Source organism: Penicillium cosmopolitanum (assembly GCF_028827165.1).
Source record: "Penicillium cosmopolitanum strain IBT 29677 chromosome Unknown utg000003l:1.0-3747932.0:1.0-3751027.0, whole genome shotgun sequence".
NCBI lineage: Eukaryota > Fungi > Ascomycota > Eurotiomycetes > Eurotiales > Aspergillaceae > Penicillium > Penicillium cosmopolitanum.
This window is the reverse complement of record NW_026622673.1, coordinates 2,419,643-2,444,911: the sequence shown is the minus strand read 5'-3', so window position 1 is coordinate 2,444,911 and position 25,269 is coordinate 2,419,643. Positions and strand designations below refer to the sequence as shown.

The 25,269-nt window shown below is 47.5% G+C and overlaps 8 protein-coding genes across 8 annotated transcripts; 3 read left to right on the top strand and 5 right to left on the bottom strand.

Annotated features, from left to right (window-relative positions):
• Positions 1-395: 395 nt before the first annotated feature.
• cds1 (phosphatidate cytidylyltransferase) lies at positions 396-1,921 on the bottom strand (the record flags this gene model as incomplete). The annotated part of the gene is made up of 4 exons (XM_056625595.1): positions 396-434; positions 486-1,276; positions 1,338-1,701; positions 1,772-1,921. 4 exons carry the CDS (start codon positions 1,919-1,921, stop codon positions 396-398), a joined length of 1,344 nt encoding a protein of 447 aa, XP_056494177.1.
• Positions 1,922-2,266: 345 nt separating this feature from the next.
• N7509_000957 (uncharacterized protein) lies at positions 2,267-4,555 on the top strand (the record flags this gene model as incomplete). The annotated part of the gene is made up of 2 exons (XM_056625594.1): positions 2,267-2,707; positions 2,765-4,555. The coding sequence occupies 2 exons, from the start codon at positions 2,267-2,269 to the stop codon at positions 4,553-4,555; spliced, it is 2,232 nt and encodes a 743-aa protein (XP_056494176.1).
• Positions 4,556-4,893: 338 nt separating this feature from the next.
• On the bottom strand, positions 4,894-6,573 carry N7509_000956 (uncharacterized protein; the record flags this gene model as incomplete). The annotated part of the gene is made up of 2 exons (XM_056625593.1): positions 4,894-5,883; positions 5,944-6,573. The coding sequence occupies 2 exons, from the start codon at positions 6,571-6,573 to the stop codon at positions 4,894-4,896; spliced, it is 1,620 nt and encodes a 539-aa protein (XP_056494175.1).
• A 2,470-nt stretch (positions 6,574-9,043) lies between these two features.
• Positions 9,044-11,470, bottom strand: N7509_000955 (ankyrin repeat domain-containing protein; the record flags this gene model as incomplete). The annotated part of the gene is made up of 2 exons (XM_056625592.1): positions 9,044-10,447; positions 10,508-11,470. The coding sequence occupies 2 exons, from the start codon at positions 11,468-11,470 to the stop codon at positions 9,044-9,046; spliced, it is 2,367 nt and encodes a 788-aa protein (XP_056494174.1).
• Positions 11,471-17,393: 5,923 nt separating this feature from the next.
• N7509_000954 (Hemopexin) lies at positions 17,394-18,056 on the top strand (the record flags this gene model as incomplete). Its single annotated transcript, XM_056625591.1, has 1 exon — positions 17,394-18,056. One exon carries the CDS (start codon positions 17,394-17,396, stop codon positions 18,054-18,056), a length of 663 nt encoding a protein of 220 aa, XP_056494173.1.
• Positions 18,057-18,506: 450 nt separating this feature from the next.
• Positions 18,507-20,176, bottom strand: N7509_000953 (uncharacterized protein; the record flags this gene model as incomplete). The annotated part of the gene is given in 2 exon segments (XM_056625590.1): positions 18,507-19,173; positions 19,188-20,176. 2 exon segments carry the CDS (start codon positions 20,174-20,176, stop codon positions 18,507-18,509), a joined length of 1,656 nt encoding a protein of 551 aa, XP_056494172.1.
• A 1,095-nt stretch (positions 20,177-21,271) lies between these two features.
• On the bottom strand, positions 21,272-22,438 carry N7509_000952 (fungal specific transcription factor domain-containing protein; the record flags this gene model as incomplete). The annotated part of the gene is made up of 1 exon (XM_056625589.1): positions 21,272-22,438. The coding sequence occupies one exon, from the start codon at positions 22,436-22,438 to the stop codon at positions 21,272-21,274; it is 1,167 nt and encodes a 388-aa protein (XP_056494171.1).
• Positions 22,439-23,233: 795 nt separating this feature from the next.
• On the top strand, positions 23,234-24,728 carry N7509_000951 (uncharacterized protein; the record flags this gene model as incomplete). The annotated part of the gene is made up of 2 exons (XM_056625588.1): positions 23,234-24,127; positions 24,216-24,728. 2 exons carry the CDS (start codon positions 23,234-23,236, stop codon positions 24,726-24,728), a joined length of 1,407 nt encoding a protein of 468 aa, XP_056494170.1.
• Positions 24,729-25,269: the final 541 nt, after the last annotated feature.

Below are 25,269 nucleotides of genomic sequence, written 5' to 3'. Positions count from 1 at the left end.
AGAAAGGAAGAGCGAATTAAGACAGCCATGAATGAGAAAGGATTTCATGCCGGACCTCGATCGTGAAGCAGGCCTGCTAGCTTCCAGTTCAAGTTGGAGATGCCAGTCGCCTGAGTCTCCGAGTGGTAAGCTTGGATGGCCCGGTTCAGAGGTGGAAGTAGACGTGTAAATATCATATTCATGCAGGCACGGGATCGATGCATGCACGTCATGCCGGCTTTAGACGCAGGAGGTACGGCTAGTTGAAGCAAGGAGAGAAGAGATCAACACGGCAGTCGCTATCTGTGGAGACTGACAGGCGCGTTGAACACCGTCTTTTCGACGGAACCGGCGAACAAGGGAGAAAGAAAGAAGTCGTGATTTTTGTTTTGTGGGGGGACCGGGCGAGTCAGAACTCATCGGCGCTTGAGCTCACTGGCGAGGCACTCGAGGGCCTATATATAATGAGCAATGTGAACATGTGTAGACTGTCAATTAAAACATACCGTCTCAGGGACTGCGCCCTGGTTGTAAAGGTACTTGCCAAGGCCACGAACGAGCTCGAGCTGCTCGTCAACGGTCAGGCCGTTGATCGCGGTCTCGATGATATCACCAACGGAAACCTTATAAACAGCGATAAAGCTGTGGTAGTACATGAAGGCAAAGAAACCCATGATGAACTGGCAATCCATGCGATCGGTGATACCACCGTGACCAGGAATCGACTCGCCAAAGTCCTTGATGTTGAAGGTGCGCTTCAGACCAGAGGCAAAGAATCCACCGAAAGGAGCAATGAGAGAGGCAAAAGTAGCGAATCCGAGGATGTGGAACTGCATGGGCTCAACGTAGAAAGTCTTGTCGATGCCGAACAATTCGAGGGAGAAGGCCTGGGGGACAAAAGCCGGGTTCAAGGTGCATTCCAAGCCAGTCAAGACGTTCGATCCAAGGTCATTGACAGGGCAGATGAAGTACTTGTAGCGCATCAGAATGTTGGTCATGAAGTAGCCGAAGATGATGGTGCAAATCCAAGCACCGAGGAAACCCTCAACAGTCTTCTTGGGGGACAGCTGAATCAACTGTGTGCGTCCGAAGGTGATACCGCAGACGTAAGCGAAGATATCATTGGTGATGACCAGCGAGGCGGGAAGGAAGAACCAAATCATGCCCTCGAAGATGTTGTTCATCACGAAGTGGGCCTGCACAACAATGAGGTACAGTGCCATATGGGTCCAGGCGAATTGGGTAAACTGAAATCGGTAGTGACGCTTCTGCAGAGATCCAACGAAGAACACAAAGCCTATATAAATTAGCACACACCAACAAATAATAGAATTAGGGGGTGGTGGATGTCCACGTACCCATAACATAGAGGAAAAAGCTAATGAAGCGGTGATGAGCGGCCAGAGGAAGCAGCACCTTGTCAACTAGTAGTATGTGCTTGAAGTAGTAGATCACGCTCTCTCCGTAAAGGAAATACATGGTCGTCGCGAGAAAGTACCAGTTCAGGGTCTTGGTGAAGCGGAGGTTCTTCTCCTTGCTGGGTACATTGGCGATGGCAATAACTTCCTTGAACGAGACAATTTGAATGGCAGTGACCAGACCAATGATATAGATGTGACCGGAGAACATGGCGATAAAGAAACCCGCGATCATGACGAAAGTCCATATCGTGCGGGTAATGAAGGTCTGCTTCTTCTTCTCGTATTCGGATTGGGCGGGTTTCTGATTGAATCCATAAAAAACGCGGTTAGACATATTTATCAAGCAGAACCACAATTATACACAAACTCACCTCTTCGGGGATCGTGGATTGCTTGGAGGCGGCGCCATTTTTGCTGGGACTCGAGGGCTCCGAGGTTGGGTCGCTGACGTCGGAGGACACGCTCAAGCGGCGCTCGCCGTTACGGTGCGGGAACCGAACATTGCGGCGGGACTTGGTCATGATTTATAGTCCAGGGGGAGAAAGGAGAGAAAAAGAGGAGGAGGGGGAAAGGAAAGGGGGGTGCGGGTGAGAAGTCGTTGAGAAAGAGGGAGAGAGAGAGCGAGCTCCACGACTGGCAGAGTGTCAGTGCTCATGTGAACCCCGAAAGCGGTCAACTGCGCGTAGCATCAGAGTAACCACCACCACCACAACATCTACACAACCTCTACCTTCCTTCGTCCAACAGAAAAGCACAAACACAACCGGGGAGAATGATCTTCCTGATCTGATCCATCTCTCCCAATCGCATCTTTCCATTTCTAATACCGCAATTCCCCTAGTACGACCTTCATTCATGGCGGGGGCATGGACGATGATGATTACTTCTCCGACGACTTCGATTCCCTACCGCCGGGTACGCTGTACGAGCTAGAGCAGAATGCCTATCAGGCGACTCAAGCTCCAGCTACTCAGGCACCGGCCACCCAACACCATGTTCAGCCAGTCGAGCATGCTCATCTCAACGCTAGGGTCGTCACGCCTGCGCGGCAATCGATGACCTTAAAGCCACCACCTCGACTACACACCGGGTTAACGAACGACTACCATACACTAGAAGTGGGCGAGCTAGGGGCGGAAGTGCATAATGATTTTGAGGACCAGCCAGCCCTTCACCAGGACTCCCATGTCTTGGTTGCGCAAAACGAATGGCCCGGGCCTACCAATGGTACGATGGGTGACGACGCGATGGAACTAGATGACTATGGCCAGACGAATGTGTATCCAGCAAATGCATATCTGGAGCAGGTAATGCTCACACGTTGATTCTTGAATTTGACCTGCGATCGCTAACTTCGCCTACAGCTAGAACAAGAAAAAGAACTGATCCGACGCGAACTAGGCGAAGCTCAGGCGCTTGCTGAGACAAAAGCTGGGGAGATCGCCATCATTCGCTCAAAACAGGTCAGCATAGTCCGGGATTACGATCGCCAATTGGCAGCTCTACGGAAAGCCATGGCAGACGAGGTGGCCAAACACAAGGTTGAGGTCGAAGCGGCTCTCTCGGAAGGGAGGAAACTGGCGACAGAGAATACTTTCTTACAGCATGATCTTGCTGAGGAGACACATCACCTCCGGAACTTCAAGATCAAGCAGCAACGGCTTGACGATAACGCCCAACCAGTCACCCCTAGAAAATCCCGAGTGCTTCCCTTTCGGGACGGATTTGACGACGATGAGATCGCGGTAGTCTCTCCTAGCAAATCGGCGGCACGATCGAAACGAGGAACTCCGACTCATCCCGGGAAACGTAAGCGACGGGCAAGTCAAGATAGTCCTGCTCCATTGCAGCTGAGTCCAGCTATGGAAATGATGATGGTTGATGCTCCGTCTGAGGAAATCCCGGGCGCTGATTCCGAAGACGAGCAAAAGTCTTCCCGTCGAGATCCCCGCGATCAAAAATATATGAAGAGATTGCTGAATCACCGCCTGATTGAGAGTCAAGGAACCGATATTGAAGCGATGGCGCACTTTTATTTCCCATCGGAACCCAAAGGACCTATATCCAGGATTCTGCTAGACGATCTTGCCAACCTGGACACGGGCAGCTTTATTGTGGACTACATACATGCGATCGGCCCGGTATGGCAACGTGCAATGAAAGAGAAATTCTATGATCCTATTCCTCGATTCATGGCCATTACCCGATACGTGTTGACATTGGACGATGTCCGACTCGAAGATCTCATACCACCCTTGGTCAATGTCCTCCAATATTCCGTGGAAGTCAACGCCGCCAAGCGATTCGAATTCTCCCCTGCGCGTGCTCTTCGCCAGTCCCCTCAAACACCACAATCGGATCTACAGCCGTTGGTCGATTCGACCGAGTGTTTACGACTCCTCTTTCAAATTGCTTGTGAGCTATTACATGTCAAACGTGCTATGAATACATTCTGGGGCCATATCCGCCACGACTTCATCCTGGTCATGCTTCACGGATCTCAACCTCTCAAAGACATATCACTCACCATGCACCTGCTGTCCACGAGTATTCGCCCCGACTCTTTCGGGCCCATCATGCCCTCGGAAGGAGAACAAGCCGCTGTGCAAAGATATATTGTCGACCGACTCACTCATATGCTTCACGAGTCGGCCCAGCCAGACGAAGGCCTCGAGTCGTATTCTGTATATGATATCTGCGCGATGCGACTAGAGGTCCTGCTCTGTCTAGAAGCACTCGCTTTCAACCCAGCTGCTCCATCGCGAGACCACGGCAGTGCCATCTTGGCAGTCCATCAAAATGCGCTGGCGCGCCTCTTCAGGTCAATGCACGACGAACTGGACGCGCTTTACTCGTCTCCGCCAGAACAGGAGCTACGCGCCGCACTGGTCAACGGGCTAATGCGACTGATTTTCGGCGTCATGCGTCGCCATGGCGCGTCAATAAATATGCAGGACAAACTCTCATGCGTGGCTGGTAGTAAGCAAAAACATCTCGTCGTACTCACCAGGCTTGCCTTCTGTGATGGTGTAATTTTGGAAGCGGGGATTGAAGATGAGACTGTCGACATGGCGCACGAACTATTAGAAGAATGGACCAACCCGCAAGAGGCGGAGTCACTTGCCGCGGCCTTTCCCAGCTCCCGGCGAGAGTGACCTGAGATCCATAGACTATGTTGGCATCGGAGCACAGAGCTGTTCGCAACCAGGCTTTCCATATATTACCGTGAACGCTATCGCCTTTTTTCCGATATATCCATCGAAATTCTTTCCCCTATGACTGAAATGCCTCTCCTACCCTAATAAAAAAAATGACAAGATAATTGGAACATTGAATTGATGTTTTTAATGCAAGAATGAATTTCCAGATTCACTATCAACACGCGGGTTTAGCCAACAAGAACTACTAGATGAAACACAGTCTCCTGACATTTTCTGTCGGGCTTGAACACTTCCAATCCTTGTCGAAATCAGAACTTTCAAAAATTGAATTTTCAATTCTCACAGTACCAGTTTTCTGGCTTGGTCATATCACCACCTCGGAAAGTTGCTCGACCAGGATACACACATAGCGGCCGCTGCTGCAACACACCATCCTCCACGTTATCATTCTTGTACTTAGTAGCAACAATTTTGTTCGGACCAACGTCCTCTTCCACCCACTTTATCAAAGCGCGGAGGGCGTCATGACCTGCGTCCTGGTATCCAGGCACTCCACGAACGCCAGTGCCGAGACTACCGGCCTGGGAAGCACCATTGATATACCAAGGAGCCTTGCTAGATGAGCTCGTATAAGCGCAATGGCCCATTCCAGGGATAGTGAATAGTCGGTAGAAGTCAGTCACATTCACTCCCTGTGGTGCCATGGTCTGTACAACGTGGTTGTGGTAGTACTCGGAACTCCCTGGGGGGATCAAACCGTCGGCAAGGCCCACATAATGCAACAATTTGCCCTGCTTGTGGTGGAATGGAGTAAGGTCGAAGTTGTCGGCATCGAGGCCCACGCTCTTACAGACGCGCTCTGCATCCAGTACCGTCTGGTAACTGAAGTTTGCCACGGTCCATTCCGGGTTCTGATACATAATATACTTGGCGAACTGCTCGCTGAATCCAGATTCCTCTGTACCAGATGATAGCATGCTCCACTGGAACTCGCTCCCATAGCTGTACTGTGGGAAAACAAATTCATTATTCCCTTCGTACCAGTTGTTGTATAAATTGTATAAGAGCTCGACCTGTGGTGCCGTCAAGCACTCTGATTTATCTGCCGCCGGGCTCGTGCAGAGGAGGGCTTCCGGGTGAAAGTCACAGCTCTTGGGGGCACTGATTATGCCATCGAGAACGCCATCTGCGCCGTCACATTGATTCATGACCTCAGCACCAATCACAGAGAACAGTGAGTCTGGAATATGATATGGGGCATCGGACGGCTGATTCCAGAGCGCAACTTGGATCGACCATGTCTGAAGGTGTGAATGCCACCACTGTATCACAAGGTTAGATGTTATTTTACCTGAGTTTAGTGGGTGCCGAATAGTACATACCGCTGGTGAGCCGACCAATACTCCGTCAAAGTCTTCTGGATAAGTTTGCACCTCTTTCAAGCCCTGATATCCCCCAGTCGAACAGCCGGAGTAGTAAGAGTACTTCGCGTCGCTGCCGTAGTATGCGGAAACGATAGTTTTAGCCTGCTGCACAGAGCTATGCAAAGCCCGTCCAGTCCAATCCTTGATCTTCTCAGGGGCATTATAGGCCCATGTTCCGTCGTTGGTGTCTGATACATTGTGGCCAGTATCAGTAGACACGCACGCAAAACCTTCCTCTAAGCCCTCAGCCATTGATAGCCAGTTTATACCGCCAGCAAACCCGCCATTACCGGCTGTAAAGAGACGTTTGCTCCATTGTTTGGGAAGAAATATGCCAAACGTAAAGGACGATGATGAAGATGAAGTCACGTTGAACGCAACAGCACAGAGGGCAGGTAGATTGGTCGCGTTCGTCGGGTAGGAGAGGTCGCTCGCTACTTCAAAAGTACCACCCTCTGGGACTTCAACGGCGTAAAGAGTAGTGGAATTTGACGGTAAAATCTTGTTAAACGCCTTTTTGCTGCAGGGCATCATTGCCACTGTAGCTGTAGGTATAAGAGACGCTGCAAGAAGTATTGTTGGCTTCATCTCTGCGATAGGATTGAATTGAAAAGGTATGAACTTGAAGTCTTCAAAGATAGAAACTGAAGTGAAAGCATAGAAAGCAGGTATATGGAAAAGGAGACAATTGAGCTTTATATATCCATCATCCCCAAATTAATCTTGTAGAGACCTGGGGGGGGTGGAAGGTTACTACCTAGGTAGTAGTGAGTGGGAGATACGACAAGCGAGCACAGGAAGAGGCCTAGTTTCTTTCGTTCGAGATCAATCTCCGGATGAGCGTACTTCCAACAGGTCGATAATGAGAGTGATAGCTCCTTGGGCATGTCTCCTACATGGAGAAATGACTCTCGGGCCCTATAGTCCGCCCCTGGCGTCTGGAAGAGCAAATAGCCATATAGGTTATGATCGCTTTATACCCAGAATCGATTACCAGCTATGTAGACCATACCAAAAGCAGATAAGCAGAAACGAAGCGGGTATTGGTTCACCCCTTCGCCCGCAGACAATCTTTCATTTACCCCAGTTTTTTCTAGCATCAAGCAGACCCCGTGGGGATTGGATTAAACCATTTACCGATATAGAGTTCTTTACCCCGCACACTGCAGTTTACAAACTTTGTAATTGACGACCATTGGCTTAGAGCCACTGCTCAATTTAATCTGATACTCTCGCTTAGAGCTAGCAAAAGCTTCAGTGCACGATTTAGTGGGATCCCGGCATACCCCGTAGCTGCAAAGTTCAATTGCATCTCTTGAATACCGCCGGTTCTCTTCGGAAAAATTAATCCGGCGGATTAAGGGTTGGCGTGTGGAATTATTCACGCCTTCAAGATAATGCAACTGATGATAATGAGGGAAATAAAGGTTGTTGGTCGAAATAAATCATACGAGCTTTTCTGGTAAATACAACCTGTCCAATAGACTCAAAACCAAGGCGGTCCAAAAATGGATTGCAGGAGAACCCATTCCACGAGTTTTCCAAAATAATACAATGGCCACATGTTTGTGTCACTTTGACAGCGAGCTATTGCGTAGTCGTTCGCTATGCTGTGCGCCATTTTTTTTCACATAACCAGTACTATCTAGAGTATTTCAAATCAATTATCTCAACCAACACCCATTAATTTACCTAGATAAAGCGATTTTTACATGTATTGATCCTGTGGCGAATCTCCCTACACCCACTACACCTAGGCGGAGCCCTCTTCGCCGGTTGGTCTGCTGGAATTGGTAAATAACCTCTTCATGTTTTGTCGCTCGGTTAGATTCACCAATCTACGAATTTTCCCGGTCACCTCTTAATTATAGCGCGAATTGTCATCGGAAGTTTATGCCGGGTGGGCAAATTTAGTTTTCATTCTCCCTTTGTAATATTAGGACCCAAAAAGGATTCTTAGCGACTTTGAGAACAGAAAAGAATAGTTCAGAGCGGGATACATTTTGATAGATGTAATTATTCTTGGAGGAGATGCGTGGTGAGAAAGAGACGGATTGAGGTTCAAGTTGTAGACGAAGTTCGAGTTGCTTTAAAAATACCAAAACTCCAAGAAAGTAGCTAGTACCCCTAGTAAGACCGCAGAGAATATAATTAACAGACTTATCGTAGAATTCGAAATCAAAGCCTTTTTTTTCCGTGCTGAGGAAGATAAGGAATCATGTGATGATGGCTGTGTCTCAGAACGGTAGGTAACTTCTTCAAGAGGTCCATCGATCAAATTGCTCAAGAAGTAGGTCAATCGCTGTGATACCCGCCCAGTGAGTTGGAACTTGTCGTCGGATCGGACGGAAACTTTAAAGGCTGCATGCTTTTTGTTTGGATTCAATCTGCTATGAAAGGGATACTTCTCGATGCAGGAATGGCAGATATCCATATGAGCGCAGACTTTGAACACAAAACGCGTCCTGCTTACAGAAGCAATAGGCTTACCGCATATACTACAGATAGCTCCGTAGAAAATATCAGTGACCGGAATGATATCTTGGGAAAGGCGAATCTGAAATAAATGGCGCGCGTTGTTCGAGTCATTCAGAAATAAGAAATACCGAGCTAAATGTTGCAAAATAGGCCATGGATCGTTCGGCCTGAGCCGAGGAAGGAGATCGGAGAGGTAGAGAAGTGATCGTTGAACACTTAATTTTTGAGCCTCGTGAGGTGTCAAAGTAAGTTCAGGGCATTTCTTATGTATCGCTTGGATCAAAGATTCGTGTCCAAGTGCCCAATCTATGGCATGTCGGCCATAGCCATCTTGTAGAGATGGATCGGCACCAAGATCGAGAAGCTTGATAGCAAATTCAATGTGACCGTGATAAATAGCCAAGTGAAGAGGGGTTTGAAGGAGTTTGTTGTGGTTATTGATATTGATAGCCAAGGAAAATGGCGGAAACCAAGAGAGAAGACGGAGCATTCCTTTTGAAGCCGCCATATGAAGAGGGGTATGTCGAGTTCATCTGCAAGCAGAATATTTGCACCAGTTTGAAGAAAAAGTTGAACCGTATCAACACTGCTCGTATCCATGCCCGTTTGCAATAGCGGCCTTTAGGGCATTGCCGTAGTAGCCACCCTGGGCATTGACATCGGCCCCAGCATCTAGCAGGAGCTTTGCAATCTCAGTATGTCCATGGTTTGCAATAGCAGCCTGTAGGGCATTGCCATATTCACCACCATGGGCATTGACATCGGCCCCAGCGTCTAGCAGGAGCTTTACCATCTCGAAACTTTCATCAAATGATATAACAGCGGTGTGTAGGGCATTTCCATATTTACCACTCTTCGCGTTAACGTCAGTCCCAGCATCTAGTAGGAGCTTTGCTGTTGCAGCCCCTTTTTCCAAGGATACAGCGGCCTGCAAGGCATTGCCATATTCACCACCCTGGGCATTGACATCGGCCCCGGCGTTCAGCAGAAGCAGTACTGTCTCAATCGTTTCATTATCCGATGCAGCAGCGGGGGCAGTGCCATATTTACCACCCTTGGCATTGATATCCGCTCCGACTCCAAGCAAGATTTCCATGATGGCATGATGGCCAGTCAGTGAAGCTGCTTGTAGCACTCCTCCACCTAAGTTTGTCTCAAGCTCGACACCCTCGTCCAGGATCCATTCCACAAACATCAGACGTCCACATCTGGCCGCCTCCATTAAAGGTGTTGCCCCACAGCCATTTTCTGCTTCGAGGTTTGCTCCTCTTTCCTGTAGTAATTTGCCGGCTATGATGTGTCCCGCTTTTGCTGCGGAATATAACGCTGTATTTCCAATTTCGTCCTTCCTCTCGATATTCTCGCCACCTGATAACACAGATTTGATGACATCAACCATATTGGCAGTCGCAGCCATATGTAGAACATTTGTGCCTCTAGGTGGACATGCTGTGCTATTCTGATTGAGACATAGGTAGATCGAAACCCATCCATCGATAATTTGCTCAAGAATTTCTTTTTCATTCTGTAGCGAATCAGCGCCAGCAGCCTTCTCCGCATGAACAAAGAGTCTGATAGTCGTATAGGATAGAAATGGGTGATTCTGGACAAGGTTTATAGCTTCCAGTGGTCCCTGAAGACCACTGATCTCCTTTGTTATGGTGGCAAGATATAGTAGACATGATCGGTAAAGAGTTGCCTGGCAATGAAAGAGAATGGTATCCCTATCAATGGATGCTGTGCTTGCGCTGATACTGTATAAAAGGGCCAGTCCTTTAGCACGCAAGAAATCATTGACCGACTGGTGGACTACCTGTATAGTCTCAAAGTCCTCCTTATCATCATCATCATCATCAACATACGAACCTGAAACTACTTCAGTCAGTCCACCAGTAAGAGCCTTGATTATTCGTTTCATACGTCCATTGCTTTCGACAAAGCCGTGGATCTCCTCCCATCTCCGAGAAGGTGAAATTTGGGCATTCTTAGCCGCCAATGCGTAGCGCATTTCTGTTACAGTCAGGGGTCGCTCAGCAAATCATACCCATTGAAAGAACAGCAATGACTGATCCCGATTCCTAGCTGCGATGACGTTATGCAGGATATAAACGTAGACATCTTCTAGGCCAGCTGGAACTTCGCGCAACCAAGAACGAATATCGTCAATCGACTCCCCTTCAAGAACTCTCTGTTTGATAAGAGGTATTGTGAGACGGACCCATTGGAAAACCCCGTTGGCATACTGGGTTAGTTCCTCTACCAGCATCTCTCCTATCGCTTGGCCATGACTGTCTTCCATAATGGGATCCGTGTCAATGAGCAGATCTTTGGTGTATGTGGTGATGTCGTTCTGGTTATGGGCTTCGACATGTATCTCTATAGCTTGAGTACTTTCCACGATAGGATAGTGTCGGCATGAGATACAGACTTGAAGGGCCAGCTTCAAGTTCTTCTTTTTTGCACAATCAATAAGCCGATGGAAATATGCTGCGAGATATTGAGCGGACTCAGCCCCAGCCTCATCTAGAGCATCCACAAGAATAGTCACAGGTTGTTTGCTAGCCGACGCCAGGATGGCACTCGCTAGTAACTCTTCCAGCACCGCCTGTGGCCATTCCCATGTACGTTCACCGTAACCAAACTGCCTACATCGTTGATCATAGAACTCACGGACCTGTGGGCGTATAGTTATGTCATGATCGAAGAGCTGGTTTAACAACGATCTAAACATGCCTAGTGGTGTTCGTTGCATTTCCACACCCCGGGCGGTAAAGAAGAAGTCGAGCCGAATATTGCCCTGGCTACCGTCCTGTAGGTTGCCATCCTGGGATTCTTTAAGTCGTTTATGTAGGAAAAGCATCAAGATTGATTTGCCCGCGCCTGGCTTGCCTTTAATCCAAAGCAAACCACAGCGCTGGTTCCTCCACGAGTGATACTCCTTCAGTTCCAAAATCCATTGACATGTATTCATGTGACGAGACTCAATATTGTCGCGTCGATCCAGCATCTGTGGGAATGCTAATGACCTGAGCAGCTCTGCGTCTGTTGCTAATGACCTGAGCAGCTCTGCGTCTGTGGTTAGGCAGAGCGTCCTTGAAGGGAACGGAGTGGAGTGCAGCGAACCATTGTCTGTCCTCTCTAGGTTTTGTAGGTTGTCTGGTCGGTCTGGGCCGAAAACAAGTGTTAATCAACCTTTCGCGGCTTGAAATAGACTTTGGCATACCCGTGAGACACCGGATGTAATGTTGATTGTGCCGATTGTCCCATGATTATTTCCAAGCTGGAAACCCATGTTCGCACTACCAAAAGTCGAGTCCATGCCGACCGAAAATGGGCAGAAGAGTGCTCTGCAAGTAAAGGGCAAGCTGCTTGATACGAAAGGGAGCAGTGTTATTGTGAACCCCGCTCTCAGCTGAGGTTAAACGCTGGGCCTTCGCGCCAACTTCTTCCGCACTGGGCTGTGCATAGACTTGACAAATGAGGGGATTGGCGGAGCCGCGGCAGCATAGTAAGGACTTATCATTTCTATATGATGGTTTGTGTACATGGATTATTGAGGAGCCTCACGGAGGAGCTACTACTATACAAACTACGACTCTCTTCTCCATACTCGAGCCATTGGCCCAAGGCATGATGAAAAGAAATAGGATCCAACAAGTGGAAAGTGCCAAAGAATGCGCCTGTCAATGACCCGAAGGCCGTTGAACAAACTGTTCCGCCGCGCTGTGCAATGCAGGGACCAATCTGTGGTGGGCCGCCTTCGTGAGCGCAGCCACCCAAACAAGGTAAGTATGAAGAAGAAAAGAAAAAGGAGAGGAAGTGCGGCCGGCGAAGGTGGCCTTTATACCAGGAAGTCACGGGGTGCGGGCGCTAGTGATAAGCGAGAGCAGCACGGGCCAATCTAGAACAGCGTATCTCACGCAAGGGGTGGTCAACATGTGATACCTACAGTATACACCAAGGGAAGAAGTCAGGGAATACGGTATGTGCCGGCCTCATAAATCCAAATACTACTCATGTAGCACACTAAATTGACCAAAAATTCTATGTATAGACTTCAGAAGGGCAAAAAAAGTGGTTCCAGAGGGGGTCGAACCCTCGACTTTGGCGTTATTAGCACCACACTCTAACCAACTGAGTTATGGAACCGCTGATTTTATGTATAATGAAATCTATGACTACATAAGGAAAAAGCCTAGTGGGGGTACCTAGAGCAAAAAATATTCTCTATTTCAGAGGCAAATCAAGCAAAAAAATGGTTCCAGAGGGGGTCGAACCCTCGACTTTGGCGTTATTAGCACCACACTCTAACCAACTGAGTTATGGAACCAGCTGATTGGTTGGGCCGCTAATTTAAGGCTATATAGAGCAAAACAACAATTCTTAGATCAAATAGAATAGATCGCAGATCTGTGCCTTATTGCCTAAGGTTACACCTTGGACACCTACTAACTAGTTCTCTTAATCTCTGCGCTCTCTTACCCTTCCCTACATTGAGTATTTTTGTTATTGATAACACTTTACTATTGTTTATCATCCTTACTAGGCTGTTGAGAAATATGGCAGGCATGTATAGACTGACAATTTTACTTATTCAGGTGAAGTTGAACGGTTCTCTTATCGAGATAAAATAGCTACCTGCTGCTCTGCCGCTGTTCTGTGCTCAAACAGTCATTTTCCAAAGGAGGAGCAAATAAGGATTCGCCGCACATTTCTTGACAGTCGCTCCCGTGCGGGCGAAACTGGTCAAAGAGATCTTTCGGCAAGACCCCTGACCATCCAGACACTCTACCCACATCTGGATTTAATGGGCCACTGAATATGGGCTATAATAAGCTGACTAGATCGTGATTTATCTGTCAGTTTCCCTTGTAGACAAGAACCTATTGTTACGGACCCTGCGACATGAGGGGCCGCAACCTACAGATGGGCCACCAAGAGCCAACCGTTCCTGAGAAAAGGAACGCAGGATCAGAACACGTGACCAACGGCCGGAATCAGCCTCTGATTCGCCGTCTCAAACTATGTATACTACACTAACCTACGCAACGGCTAGCGCGACGCAAGAACAGGCGTTCTTTCTACCGTCACCCACACTACGCCGCAAGTGCAAGTACCCGGTAAAACACCACGTGACCACGGGGTATACCAACGGGTAAAGTTACTACAGTATACCTTTCGGACTATTCTTCATACAGTTTCAACCCTTGTGACAAACATACTAAAGTAGGGGAGCTCTCCGGACTGACCTACTTGGCGCCCTATCTGGCACATCTTTCGAAGTTACTCAACAGAACCCGAGCCCGTGTAAGGCTTAGCACAGCAACGGTACGGTTGCGAGTCGATACTTGAGGATCACCTAGTGGAGCACACGAGACGCCGATTCCAGCCGTCTCCTGGCAATTCACAATTGTACTCGTAAACAAGGTACGTTACCAACTGTCGACCACTAAACGAGTGACCAGTTAGCGTGTGCGTAACACCTATATGAAATATTACATACAGGCTTGACCGGAATTGCCCAAACATGAGACCGCATACTGGCCAAGGACAAAGCTGCCTCTGAAACTCACCTGGGCATAGAGCGCTTCCCCGCCGGTCCTAGTGAAGGAACAACCTTGGAACTTAATCAATATAGTTCGACAAATTGACCCCAAGATGCTTCTTTTCGGTAGAGTGATGCCTGGTTTGCGGGTTCCTCGGAGCGTATAATAGTAACGGAACAACTCTTTTATTCACAAAAGTACTAGCCGGTGCTCCCAACATCGTAAATCTGAAACGTTACAGAACCTCGCCAAGTCTTCTGATCGATGCATCTATATCTGGACAATACTATATAAATATCGACCTCACCCCTCTGACAGTTAAATCTTGCCCAAAAATGCTTTTTCCAAATTGAAAAGTACGATCTTGCCCCTGGATTCCTCAGAATTCCATATTTTGGCTTTTGCTGAATATGGTGAATGGTGTCATCAAGTAACGATTCTCGACTGGCCTCCTCGATCAAAAGGATGTGGTCTTTCTGCCACCGAATCTCCTTGGGGGATGACTACCGTAACGAACTGGTGTTGTTACCATTCGTGGATGCCTCACGCCTACGGCACCCATCTAGGCATCCACACCTACACCTGTGTATCTAGCCTTACATCCTAGCTTCCTTCTTTCTCTCCTCAAGCTATTACTTTCGTCGAACCGCTACTGTTTCATTGCCTCGTATGCTACGCCGTACGTTAATCTGTGAGCATCTGAGCATCCTCACAACTACCATATTTGCTGACCTACATGATTCATATAGCTAGGCTGCTATGCTTAAAGGGTTTTAACATGGAACTGTTTCTTGATTAATTATAAATTATTTTTTATGTTTATCAAGGTATCTATTAGCCCAATATTCAAAAGATGCAAATTTTTGGGCTTCTCCAACCACCAGGTTCCATAACTCAGTTGGTTAGAGTGTGGTGCTAATAACGCCAAAGTCGAGGGTTCGACCCCCTCTGGAACCATTTTTTGCATCTTGAGTCTATATCTTTGGTTCATGAAGGGTATTTGATTTTGCTGAGTGGATATTGGATGTAGTCCAGGGTTCGACCCCCTCCAGAACCAGTTTTTGGAATATATACCATAAAACTTCAATGTTTAGTCGCTGGGGTTCTCAAATTACCTGCAGCGCGCTGTGATTTTGCATGTGCGTACTACCGAAGTTTAATTTTCCATTTCCTATGTTTATTTCTCTGTCTACATCAGCTGATACGGTCGGAGAAAGTCTGCAGGAGCAAAGGAATTGGCTTTGCCAGGATTAGTCATGATCAAGCGTGGCCCTTGGTAAACGAAATTGTACTTATACCAGAACATCCCGTAACATTCGATTACCCAACCGTTGAGATTCTTATCTCTGGTATGCCTGGTATGCAGATGGTATCTCGGATCCTGGATTTTGAATGCCCGAATAGAATATCTTGCGGAGTTCGGAGTTATACGATGTAGGAAAGGGGCGCCCAGTGGGATGAGATCACCTGGGAAGAGAAGGACAAGGGCTGGGCTCCTCTTACTTTCAGAAACTGCACCATCGTTGGGCATTTTAGATATTTGTTGCGCGAACGTGGTCTTCGAGAATGGAGCGGATTGTGGTTCTGTTGCGTCCGATCCCTTCAAGATCGCTGCAACTTTCCCCGAGGCTGAAGCTGGATAGACTCAATGTCGGATCCGCATTATAATTAGAGTGGCGATCAGCTGCTAGCTTCCACTCTTGAGCCACTGCTATTTGAAGGGGCTTCTTTCGACACGATACTCCTATCGGCGTTGAGATGGACTCGGATCGGGTGGGTGAGCTGGAGGTCAATTATAAGATGAGATAAGACAGAATAAAAAGGGGTAGGCTATAAGTACTCCTCCGTGATAAACTAAGCCACTCTGCCGCCGTCACTACAGAGAAAATCGTACTGTCGAGGATTCTTGGTTTTAGATTAATATCTTTTGTTTTTGCTGATGGTGCCAGGGTTATTTTGGGTGCATTATAGACGGGTTCCATAACTCAGTTGGTTAGAGTGTGGTGCTAATACAGTGTTCCTGTGACGCCAAAGTCGAGGGTTCGACCCCCTCTGGAACCATTTTTTGCTCTGGATCTACTCCATAGCCTAGGTACTTTTTACCTGAACTTGATGTTGTCAAAAACTTCGGGCGTGGCCATCGTATAAGGCTGCGTGGACGGCATTCCCGATTCCTGCGCTAAGCATCGACACCGTTTCTGTAAAAACAAATGCACTGCCTAGCAGCCCCCCATAGCTTGCGACCTACAAGTTTACACTTTCCTAGTCCTTAAAAACAGAGCAAAGCTCAATCTCGAAGTATGTGAAAATTCTTAACGGGGCGTATACTAACTTGAATACCTAGGTAGGCATATATATACATTCAAATTGCTAAATGAAAGTCTGTAAATACGTCTGCTAGCGAGCTCTTCACCTGGGCAGCTATGACCAAGACCCATAAACCTTGGAAGCTGCGTCGGGGAGCAATCGTACATACATACATAGACAGTTATCTACCCCCCCATACGCCTTGCAGGTAGACTCATGCTGTTCTAAAAGGCAAAAGCCGGTTAGCCTACGCATATACGAAAATTGGATTGCGTGTACGCGGGGAGGGTTAGCGGGGTAGTGAGTTTGTCTTACGTGGACTTTAGCAGAGCTGCACGTCGCCACTTCCTGCACCAAATGGTGATTTTTTCTCACATCAATTGGGTAAGACGATTACTTGACATTCCAGATGGCTTGGGGCAATTCAATGCAGTCCTCGCCCCACTCCGTCTCCAGCGGTTCCCCCTTATTCATCCTAGCTGGCATAGACTAATCATTCAAGTACTATATGTTTCCTATTTTTTTGGGCTGGAATTGCTATTGAATCCCCAAATCATAATGGCGGGCCGGCCCGTAACCTTGGAAAAGAGTCGGGGCTGGCCTTGGGCTTTCAAACGTTGGTGGCTCACATCACTTCTTTGCATATTACTGGTACATATATGACATATAATATGCAGGAATCAAAGTGACACAACATAGTGAATGTTGGAAGCTGCCACTGAACGCAAAGCACTTGGGTCAGAGATGGAGCTACACATGGCATATACTATGTAGGAATCAAAGTGACACAACATATGTAGTGAATCTTGGAAGCTGTTAGAAAAAAGCACTTGGCTCAACGATGGCGTTAAACATGGCTGAAATTCCATTTACCACTAGAACTGCCAGATACGAATCATTCCTGATTGATCTTGGCAATCTGCAAAAGCTCAAGCAAGCCATGAGGTCATATATCCAGTAGCATTCAATACCAGGTATAAAGCGCACCATCTTTTCCAACATGTTGTTGATCTATTCGCATTAATATTTCAAATTGAGATATCAAACAAACCATTCGCCTCTTTACAACTCTTCAAAATGGTCGACGCAGCTTATTGGCATCCCACCTTCAAGCAGACGTACTTCTTTGGAGGTCGTCGCTACGCTCGTATCAAGTTTTCACCCGCAACAAATGATGATATGATTAGCTGGGGCCCCGACAAAATTTCCGAGCGCTGGCCATCTCTTGTTTCCATTGGGTTTGGCACAGTCGATGCCATCTTGCCCGTCGAAAACAGCCCAGACGAGCTGTTTGTTTTCCACGGCAGCAAAGTTGCCCAAATCAAAGTTGTCCCTGAATCAAATAATGATACAGTGGTCGGTGGACCTTGGCTCATTGCCGAGAAATTCAAGGCCTTGGCATCGACCGGGTACGACACAATTGATGCTGCAATGCCCGTTCCTAAAAAACCCGGTGAAGCATACATCTTCCGAGGCACCAGCTACGTCAAGATAAACGTGAATACACACAAAATCGTGTATGGTCCTGCCAAAATTTCGGTCGAGTGGCCAGCCTTGACTGCCGCCGGATTTGACTCTGTCGATGCGACGCTTCCTGTGCCTCAGGATGATAGAGGCTTGACCTACTTTTTCAGAGGAGACAAATATGTCAAGCTTGAAGTTATTGCTTCCGCTGCGGACATAATTAATTTTGGCCCGGCGCCCATTCAGGACTATTGGAAGTCTCTCGACTGGATCTGATAGCAAAGAACAATTTGCTTTTTTTATGGGTACATATGATGTCGTTAGCTATATGTCTATAACTATCTAGGTTGGGTTAGCTACTTGAAATAACTTGACCTGGCTGGACCCGTTTGAAATCCTATTCACCCCCATAGCCTTGATATAGCATAGTAGCGACTGGCACCCACCATAGCCACGAACCGCTTAGCAACTCGGGGGACTCAAAAAGAACCAATCCGGTTGGGAATCGCCCAGATTTATAGTGAAGGCTTTTTCAAAGAGTTCAAATGACAATGTCCCAGAAATTATCACAGGTTTTGGCAACAAACCACCACCTTTTATATGAAAAGAGGTACATGTAAGCCACGAATCGAGGATGTTTGATCGGAGCCCAAGTTACAATTATTCCAAGGATGTTCTTGACAAGATGATGCTATTGATCCGTTCATTCCAAGTTTACGACAGTGCTCACCGATTTCTCCTTGAAGGTGGATGCAAGTGTGCGAAGTCAGGGTCCTGCATAGCGCGTTGCATGAAATATTCGAGAAGTCCTGGAGGCATCGGGCCGTTGGGACCACCTCCACGTCCACCGCCTCCAGCGTCGCCCAAACGCATACCCCTCAATGCATCCATGATTGGATCTTCAATTTCGTAACCCTCTGAATCATAGGCCATCTCATCATCAAATTCATCATCCTCGTCATAGCCATTCATGAGCTCATCCATACTAGGCATATCGAAGGGCCCAATGAAAAAATCTACCTTGGTGCCTTTGAATAGATCTACAAGAGCCTGATGAGCTTGCTCTGGCGTTTTGCCTTCTGGAATTCTCTGGCCAGGTAGCTGGACGGGTTGTGTGATATCAACAGCAAGCATCCTGAACTCGTTAAAGTCTGGGTACAAACCCTTCTTGGTATCCTTCGCGATATTCTTGACTAGATTGATGACAGAAGAGTTGCAGTCCGTAATAAACAGTCTTTTGAGCGTCGGTGGAAATTGAGGGTGGACTGAGACTATCGCTTGTTGAAGACGAATGTCGCGAAGCACCGAAAATTCGCGCAGAGATCCCATTTTGGCACGGCTAGAAAGGAACCGCTGCCAATCCTGCAGATCATGACCCCTCTCTGGGGAAATTCTATGCGCATATACTCAAGTGTGTCTTTATGCGCCAAGAGAGCTTGATGGGCATCCGCAGCGTTGAACAGCGATCCTCCGTTTGGATGGTCAACCCATTCTTGGTGAGCTTTAAAGTTGTCGAGCAAGAACGCCTTTAGGTTCTTACATGCACCAATGAGCCTACCGAGGGACACAGCATCAACCACGGAATCGCGGAAAAGGAGTTCCTCTATGTTGAATGTCCGAGGTTCCCATGTTGATGGGCATGTCCTTTTCTGAAGATCACCATTGTCAAACATGACAATTTTCAGGCTAGGCAGGGCGAAAAACTCGTGATAAGATGCGTAATCGTAGCCTTCAGATTCCTTCAGGCCTGCCAGGCCGAGATTTTCAAGCCTGCGAAGAAATGAAGGGTTTTGTTGGAAGAGCTCTGGGAAAGGGTTCACGGATGATATGGTGCCCGGTAGAACCAGGCGACGAACATTGGGAGTTTTATTGACGATCAAAGCGGCGAAAACAAGGATGTCGCGGTTTTTAAGAGCAGAAATCCATTTCTCTTCCTCGATGCCAAGACCAAGAGCTTTGATTGGTGCTGTGTAGAGCTGGATTTCTTCTTCTGATAATTCTAAATCGTCTTCTTCGGCTGATTCAGAATCAAATATAAGCGGGTTCCCCATAGTGATCTCCTGAACGAATTGACCGAGCTGTGGATAACGATAGAGGCAGTTTGCGAAGCGGACAGTCTCCGAAATGTTACCAAGAGCACCATCATCGACGAAGTTCGAAAATAGAAGAGGTTGGGCAATATCGCGAAACTTCTTCGACACTAGACAAATATTGTATAGTGAGTCGAGGCTTTCTTCGTCATACTCATCTTCATCTTCATCTTCATCACTGGGGTTCGGTTTCAACTGCCCCGTGCGGAATTCATGCCAGATCTCCCACTGAGGTGACACACGCGGGACGAAGTAAAACAGAGTTTGTTTGAGTAGTTCAGCGGGAAGATCCTGCAGGCCAGGCATTTTTCCTGATGAGACGTGCACAGAAACCAGAGAAGATACTGGCAAAGGGGATACGGGGTACGAAGAAGGTTCCCAGACGTGTCCGGCGCGATACGTCAAATTACCAGAAAAGGAAATCAGGGCTTCACGATTAGGGCTTTGCTCCTTATCGATTAACCCCCCAGCCTCATTCCTAACCTTAGGAAGGTTAAGGTTCGCAGGATGGGTCACGTCAGGGACCAAACAAAGCGCGATTATCACCTTGACAACAAGCACATAATAGAGGGCAGAAATAGAAAGCAGCAAAAAGAAAGAAAAATACAGCAGCAGGGATTCGCATGTGGTCACCCACCACACTACACCTGCCGGCGTACGGCATAACCACAGAGACAATTATGGCGCAGGCTACTTACCAGGTGCTGCATAATTCATCAAACTCGGGGAAAACATCAAAGGAAACCGGATTTTCTGCATCCAGGTACATCCAAGACACATCGTCCATGCCGGCAAATAGACCCATTGTTTCCGAACAATACCCAGCCGGTAAATGATGAGAAGAAGGTATTGTGGGCGCATTGCCTGACCTATGATCATCTGGCAGCGCAACATTTCTTTCCATGTAATTGCCGCCCTCCTGAGTGGATCGATTCAATCGGAGAATATCAAGACGTGGCAGCATATCAAGCGCCCCCGAGATTTTCTTTGCCAGGGCGGCCATCGCATCGGCAGAACGCCATTTTTGGCGCAGTTTTTGCAAAATATCGCACCCGGCATTAAAGTCCTTGTGAGCATCCTCTTGGTCGCTAGACAGACGACTATATCGTAATTGTTGGTAAGACACGGATAATGCCAGCGAAGCGGCATATACGACGATAGGAAGCGGGCACAGCGTGTTCATCCTGGCCGGATCTTCCAAGTAACGAATGACTTGAGTCGCCGCAAGCTGTTGTCGTAACCTTGACGGCGTAGGCGTAGGCAAAATTTTAATCGTCCTGAGGCGGTGCGCGAGGATTGAGGTTGCGAGGTAGAAGAGGTGTAAGGTAGCTTCAAGAGCAAGTCAGAACAAGAAATCTTTCATATCCGAGTATACATACTCAGCAGGGATAATTTTTATGATCACAAACCAATCGTTGATCCAGGAAGGCCCCATGCGCTCATTTCATCCATAATTTGCTCAAAACCAGGGAACCCAGAATCCCAGCCGGATAAGCCCTTTTCAATATGAGGACGATAGAGCCCAATGACCTTGTTTAGCATTTTAGCAACTCGAAACCATACATTAAAGGCGACAAAACCGGACTCTTCGGGCGCTAGGTCGGAAACTGCAATGTCCATATCGGCTATAAAACATGGTCTTGAATTGGTCGCGGAGTTGAGACGATCGAGAGTCCAGAGACACCAAAATGCTCTTTTTAAGCACCCCTCGGTATCATTAGGTCGTGGTAGATGCAGCGCCAAAGACTGGGCATAATGGATAGCTTGAGAAATGTAGCTGGAGGCATGCTCTCCCCCATCACTACCTTCCTGGTGTAGCGATAGCAGACCGAGTACCCGCATCATAGTGATTTTCCTCATTGCGACAGGGTGAGAAATTAAGCTTGTGATGGACGAATATAGCCGACTGCAAAACTTGCGCACAGGTATGATACTCTCTTTCGAATGCAGAAGTCTTAAATCCTTCTCAGCCGCGCTGTCCTTTGCGGCGATCAAACACACAACATGCACCAAGGGTGTAGCAATGGCACCACGAGCGAGACCCTGCCAGTACTCGTCTTCATTGAGAAGTGGAACGATTGGATGCACATTAGCAAAATAAATTCTTGATAGAGCCTCAACAGTCTTATGAGAAATAATGTCAGACACCATACTCCGGTAACAAGTTGGCTCCCTCTGAAAGGTATTCTGGTTGGAAGGGGCAATTTCGCTTGTCTTGGAAGAGCCGGGATGAATCCAAAGACCGACATTATCGGAGTCGGTATGTTTCACATCTTCTGGGGAAATTTGTTCCTCTAGAAGTCGGGCTTCCGGGTTGAGATCCCCCACAAAACGCGGCGTGGGTGGACTGACACTGCGAGCTACTCTGGGTATTTGTGGATGTGCATGGCGTCTTTCTGATATTTTCTGCCCCCATTCCTCATCATCGGATGATGCCAAATTAGCTTGAACCCTTGCATAGTCGCCTCCTGCCATTTGCGGGTGCGATAGCTCCGGTGAATGTTCCCGATCCGTCGAATCAATAGTCCGAGTAGTGTTGTGACTTGGCTCTGATATAGAGTTGACCATTATCCACTTTATATTATGCGGAGGTGGGGTTTTGCTCCAGGAATTGACTTGTGATTCGTGCAAGCATCGTCTCTGGGGGATAAATTGGTGAGTTTCTCGTTTTATTGATGCTTGGATTCCTTGCAAACCTTTCTGTGCCGGCAATTCTCACAAGCTTTTCGCGTCTTTGCGCGTCGCGGTTTAATAACCGGACTTTGGTTTCCCATAACTGTGGTCTTGGGGGGCATGGATAATATTTGGCTTCTAGCAAGAATGATATTTGCGATGCAAGGGGAGAAAATTATCGAGACCAAGGAGAAGATGACTGGCGCAACCCGTAAATTTAAAACCTGTGAAACAGAATTGTGTATTTCCCTTCAAGATAACACTTAAAACCGAGACTCCTAGTTATCTGCAGCCTTTTTTAGTGGCTAAATCAACCACCAAGTCACTGCTTCACAGATCCAGGTGACTCAATGAGTACACCTGCGGAGTAGGCGGGCGGATAATCCAAATACGGAAGTTCCTCGGCGGCGAACTAGAGATCGGGATTTCCGGTCTGGGAAGTCAGCAGCCGCCAGATCTCGTCGAACCAACGATGCGCCGGTATCTGCGGGTATTATGTGTTCTTTCTATTACTTGTATGAGATGGACATGGCGGTGTTTGTTCTTTGGGAGAGAATAGGCCCGACAGTGTTGAGCGGAAAATATCAAGGCATAAATGGAGGACAAGCCCATAGTTACCAGTTTCGAGAAATTGAACCAGGCTGTTTGAAAATAAGTATTCATACTACGATTCATCATTTCCATATCAACATGCTTCTCGACCTTACACCTTATCTCCTGTCTTCATTGCTGCTAGGCCTGTTCTTGTTCCGCGTGGCGCGTCATTTCTTGGACCGAAAGGGTCTTCGACAGTATCCGGCGCCTTCAATTGCAGGTTTCAGCTCGCTATGGCGTCTCTACCACAACATCAGATGGAAGCATTACGCTGCAGTCCATGAAGCCCATCAAAAATTGGGAGCACACGTTCGCATCGGCCCAAACCATATCTCCATTTTGGACCCTCGGGCACCTCAAGAAATTTATGGCCATGGTGCCAACATGTTAAAGGATATTTGGTATGATGCTGGTGCAGGGCCTCACAGAAATCTATCCGATGCGAGAGATAAGGCTGAGCACCAGGCAAAACGCAAGATGTTTGCCCATACATTTGCAGCGAAGACAGTCGTGGGTTTCGAACCTCAACTTCGCGAAAGAATTTCGGCGTTAACGGACCTTCTGGATCGACAAACCGGCACAAAGACCAACATGCGACGTGTTTTGAATTATTTCTTGATCGATCTCTTTGGGATTCTCCTCTACGGTCACAACCTAGGGTGTCTTGAACGAAACGACGACCTTCTTACTGCCGAATCGAAAGAAGATGGCCGACTCTACAAGGTCCCCTTTATTCAGTCTTTACTCGACTCCACCGTCATAAACAACCTTTTAGCAATTACTGCACACTACGCTCAATTTACTCGTTCACTTGTGACAAGTCACCCATACAAGAAAGCAGGTGTTGATTGGGAAAATATCATCTACTACAACACAAAAAAGCGACTAGCCAATTCAGCCCCTCAAGACGACCTTTTCCAATGCCTGCTGCAAGATAGTAAAGGTGAAAACCTTAACTTATCATTTGGAGAGATCATGGCTGAGTGCTCAGTAATGATGAATGCTGGAACAGAGACCAGCACTGCCGCCATGACCAGCACCATTTTTCCTTTTATACACACATCCTCGAGTACTTCAGAAGCTTCGGGATGAGATCAGCGCTGCAGATTCTAGTGATGGAATCCCATCTTATGAAGTTATCTCTAAGCTGCCGTACCTTCGAGCTTGTATCGAGGAAGCTCTGCGCCTACGACCGCCCAGCTCGTTTGGACTACCTCGCATTGTTCCAAAAGGAGGCAGATTTATTGCGGAAAAGTTCATCCCCGAGGGCGTCACGGTATCTGTTCCAACATACTCGATACTCCGAGACGAATCAGTATTTAGCAGCGCAACTGAGTACAATCCAGACCGTTGGCTGACAGAGAGCTCGGAGGAGAAAAAGAAGATGCTCAATAATCACATCCCATTCAGTACTGGCCCACGCGCTTGTATCGGTCGCAATATCTCCTATTTTGAACAGGCCGTGATTATTGCTACCATTGTGAAGCTTTACGATGGTCATATTGAAGAAGGGTTTCAGCTGGAAACACAGGAGCGGTTTAACTCAAACCCTGGGGATTTGCCAATGGAAATGAGACCACGAGCTGTGTGAAATTCGTTGGCTCCATTTGTGTTGTGTTGTGTTTGAAAGAATGTGAAAGGTCTCCACATGCTGTTCAATGTTATTCAAGTTGCCGTTGGAATGTCAACCAAGTTTAGCTGAACAAATTAATGGGAAATGTGAAGGAGCGTACTAGTAGACTCATAGATACACGAATAAAAGCTTTGATGGTTACTTAACTTGAATACTGTTCTTGTAACACCATATCTCCTGAATACAAGCCCAAAGCTTGAGTGGCACGGTACACGTCGCGTTAGTTAACTCCAGGGCTATGAGCGGCGAAGATATGTTTCTTGTGAAACTCTACTGGCTCTTTCTCCGCATACCGCTCATTTTACTTCACATTGGCGGAGAATAGCCGAGGATGCGGCATCTTCTATCTTGGTCCAATTGACTGAAGGGGGAGGATATGGTCTGCCGCGCACTAAAATTAAGTTCTCATACAGCCAAGCAGATCAAGAACAATAGAAAGCCGTGATTCGTTCCAATGATCCCCAGGACTTGCCGCTCGGGTTGTCGATCACAGGCAATG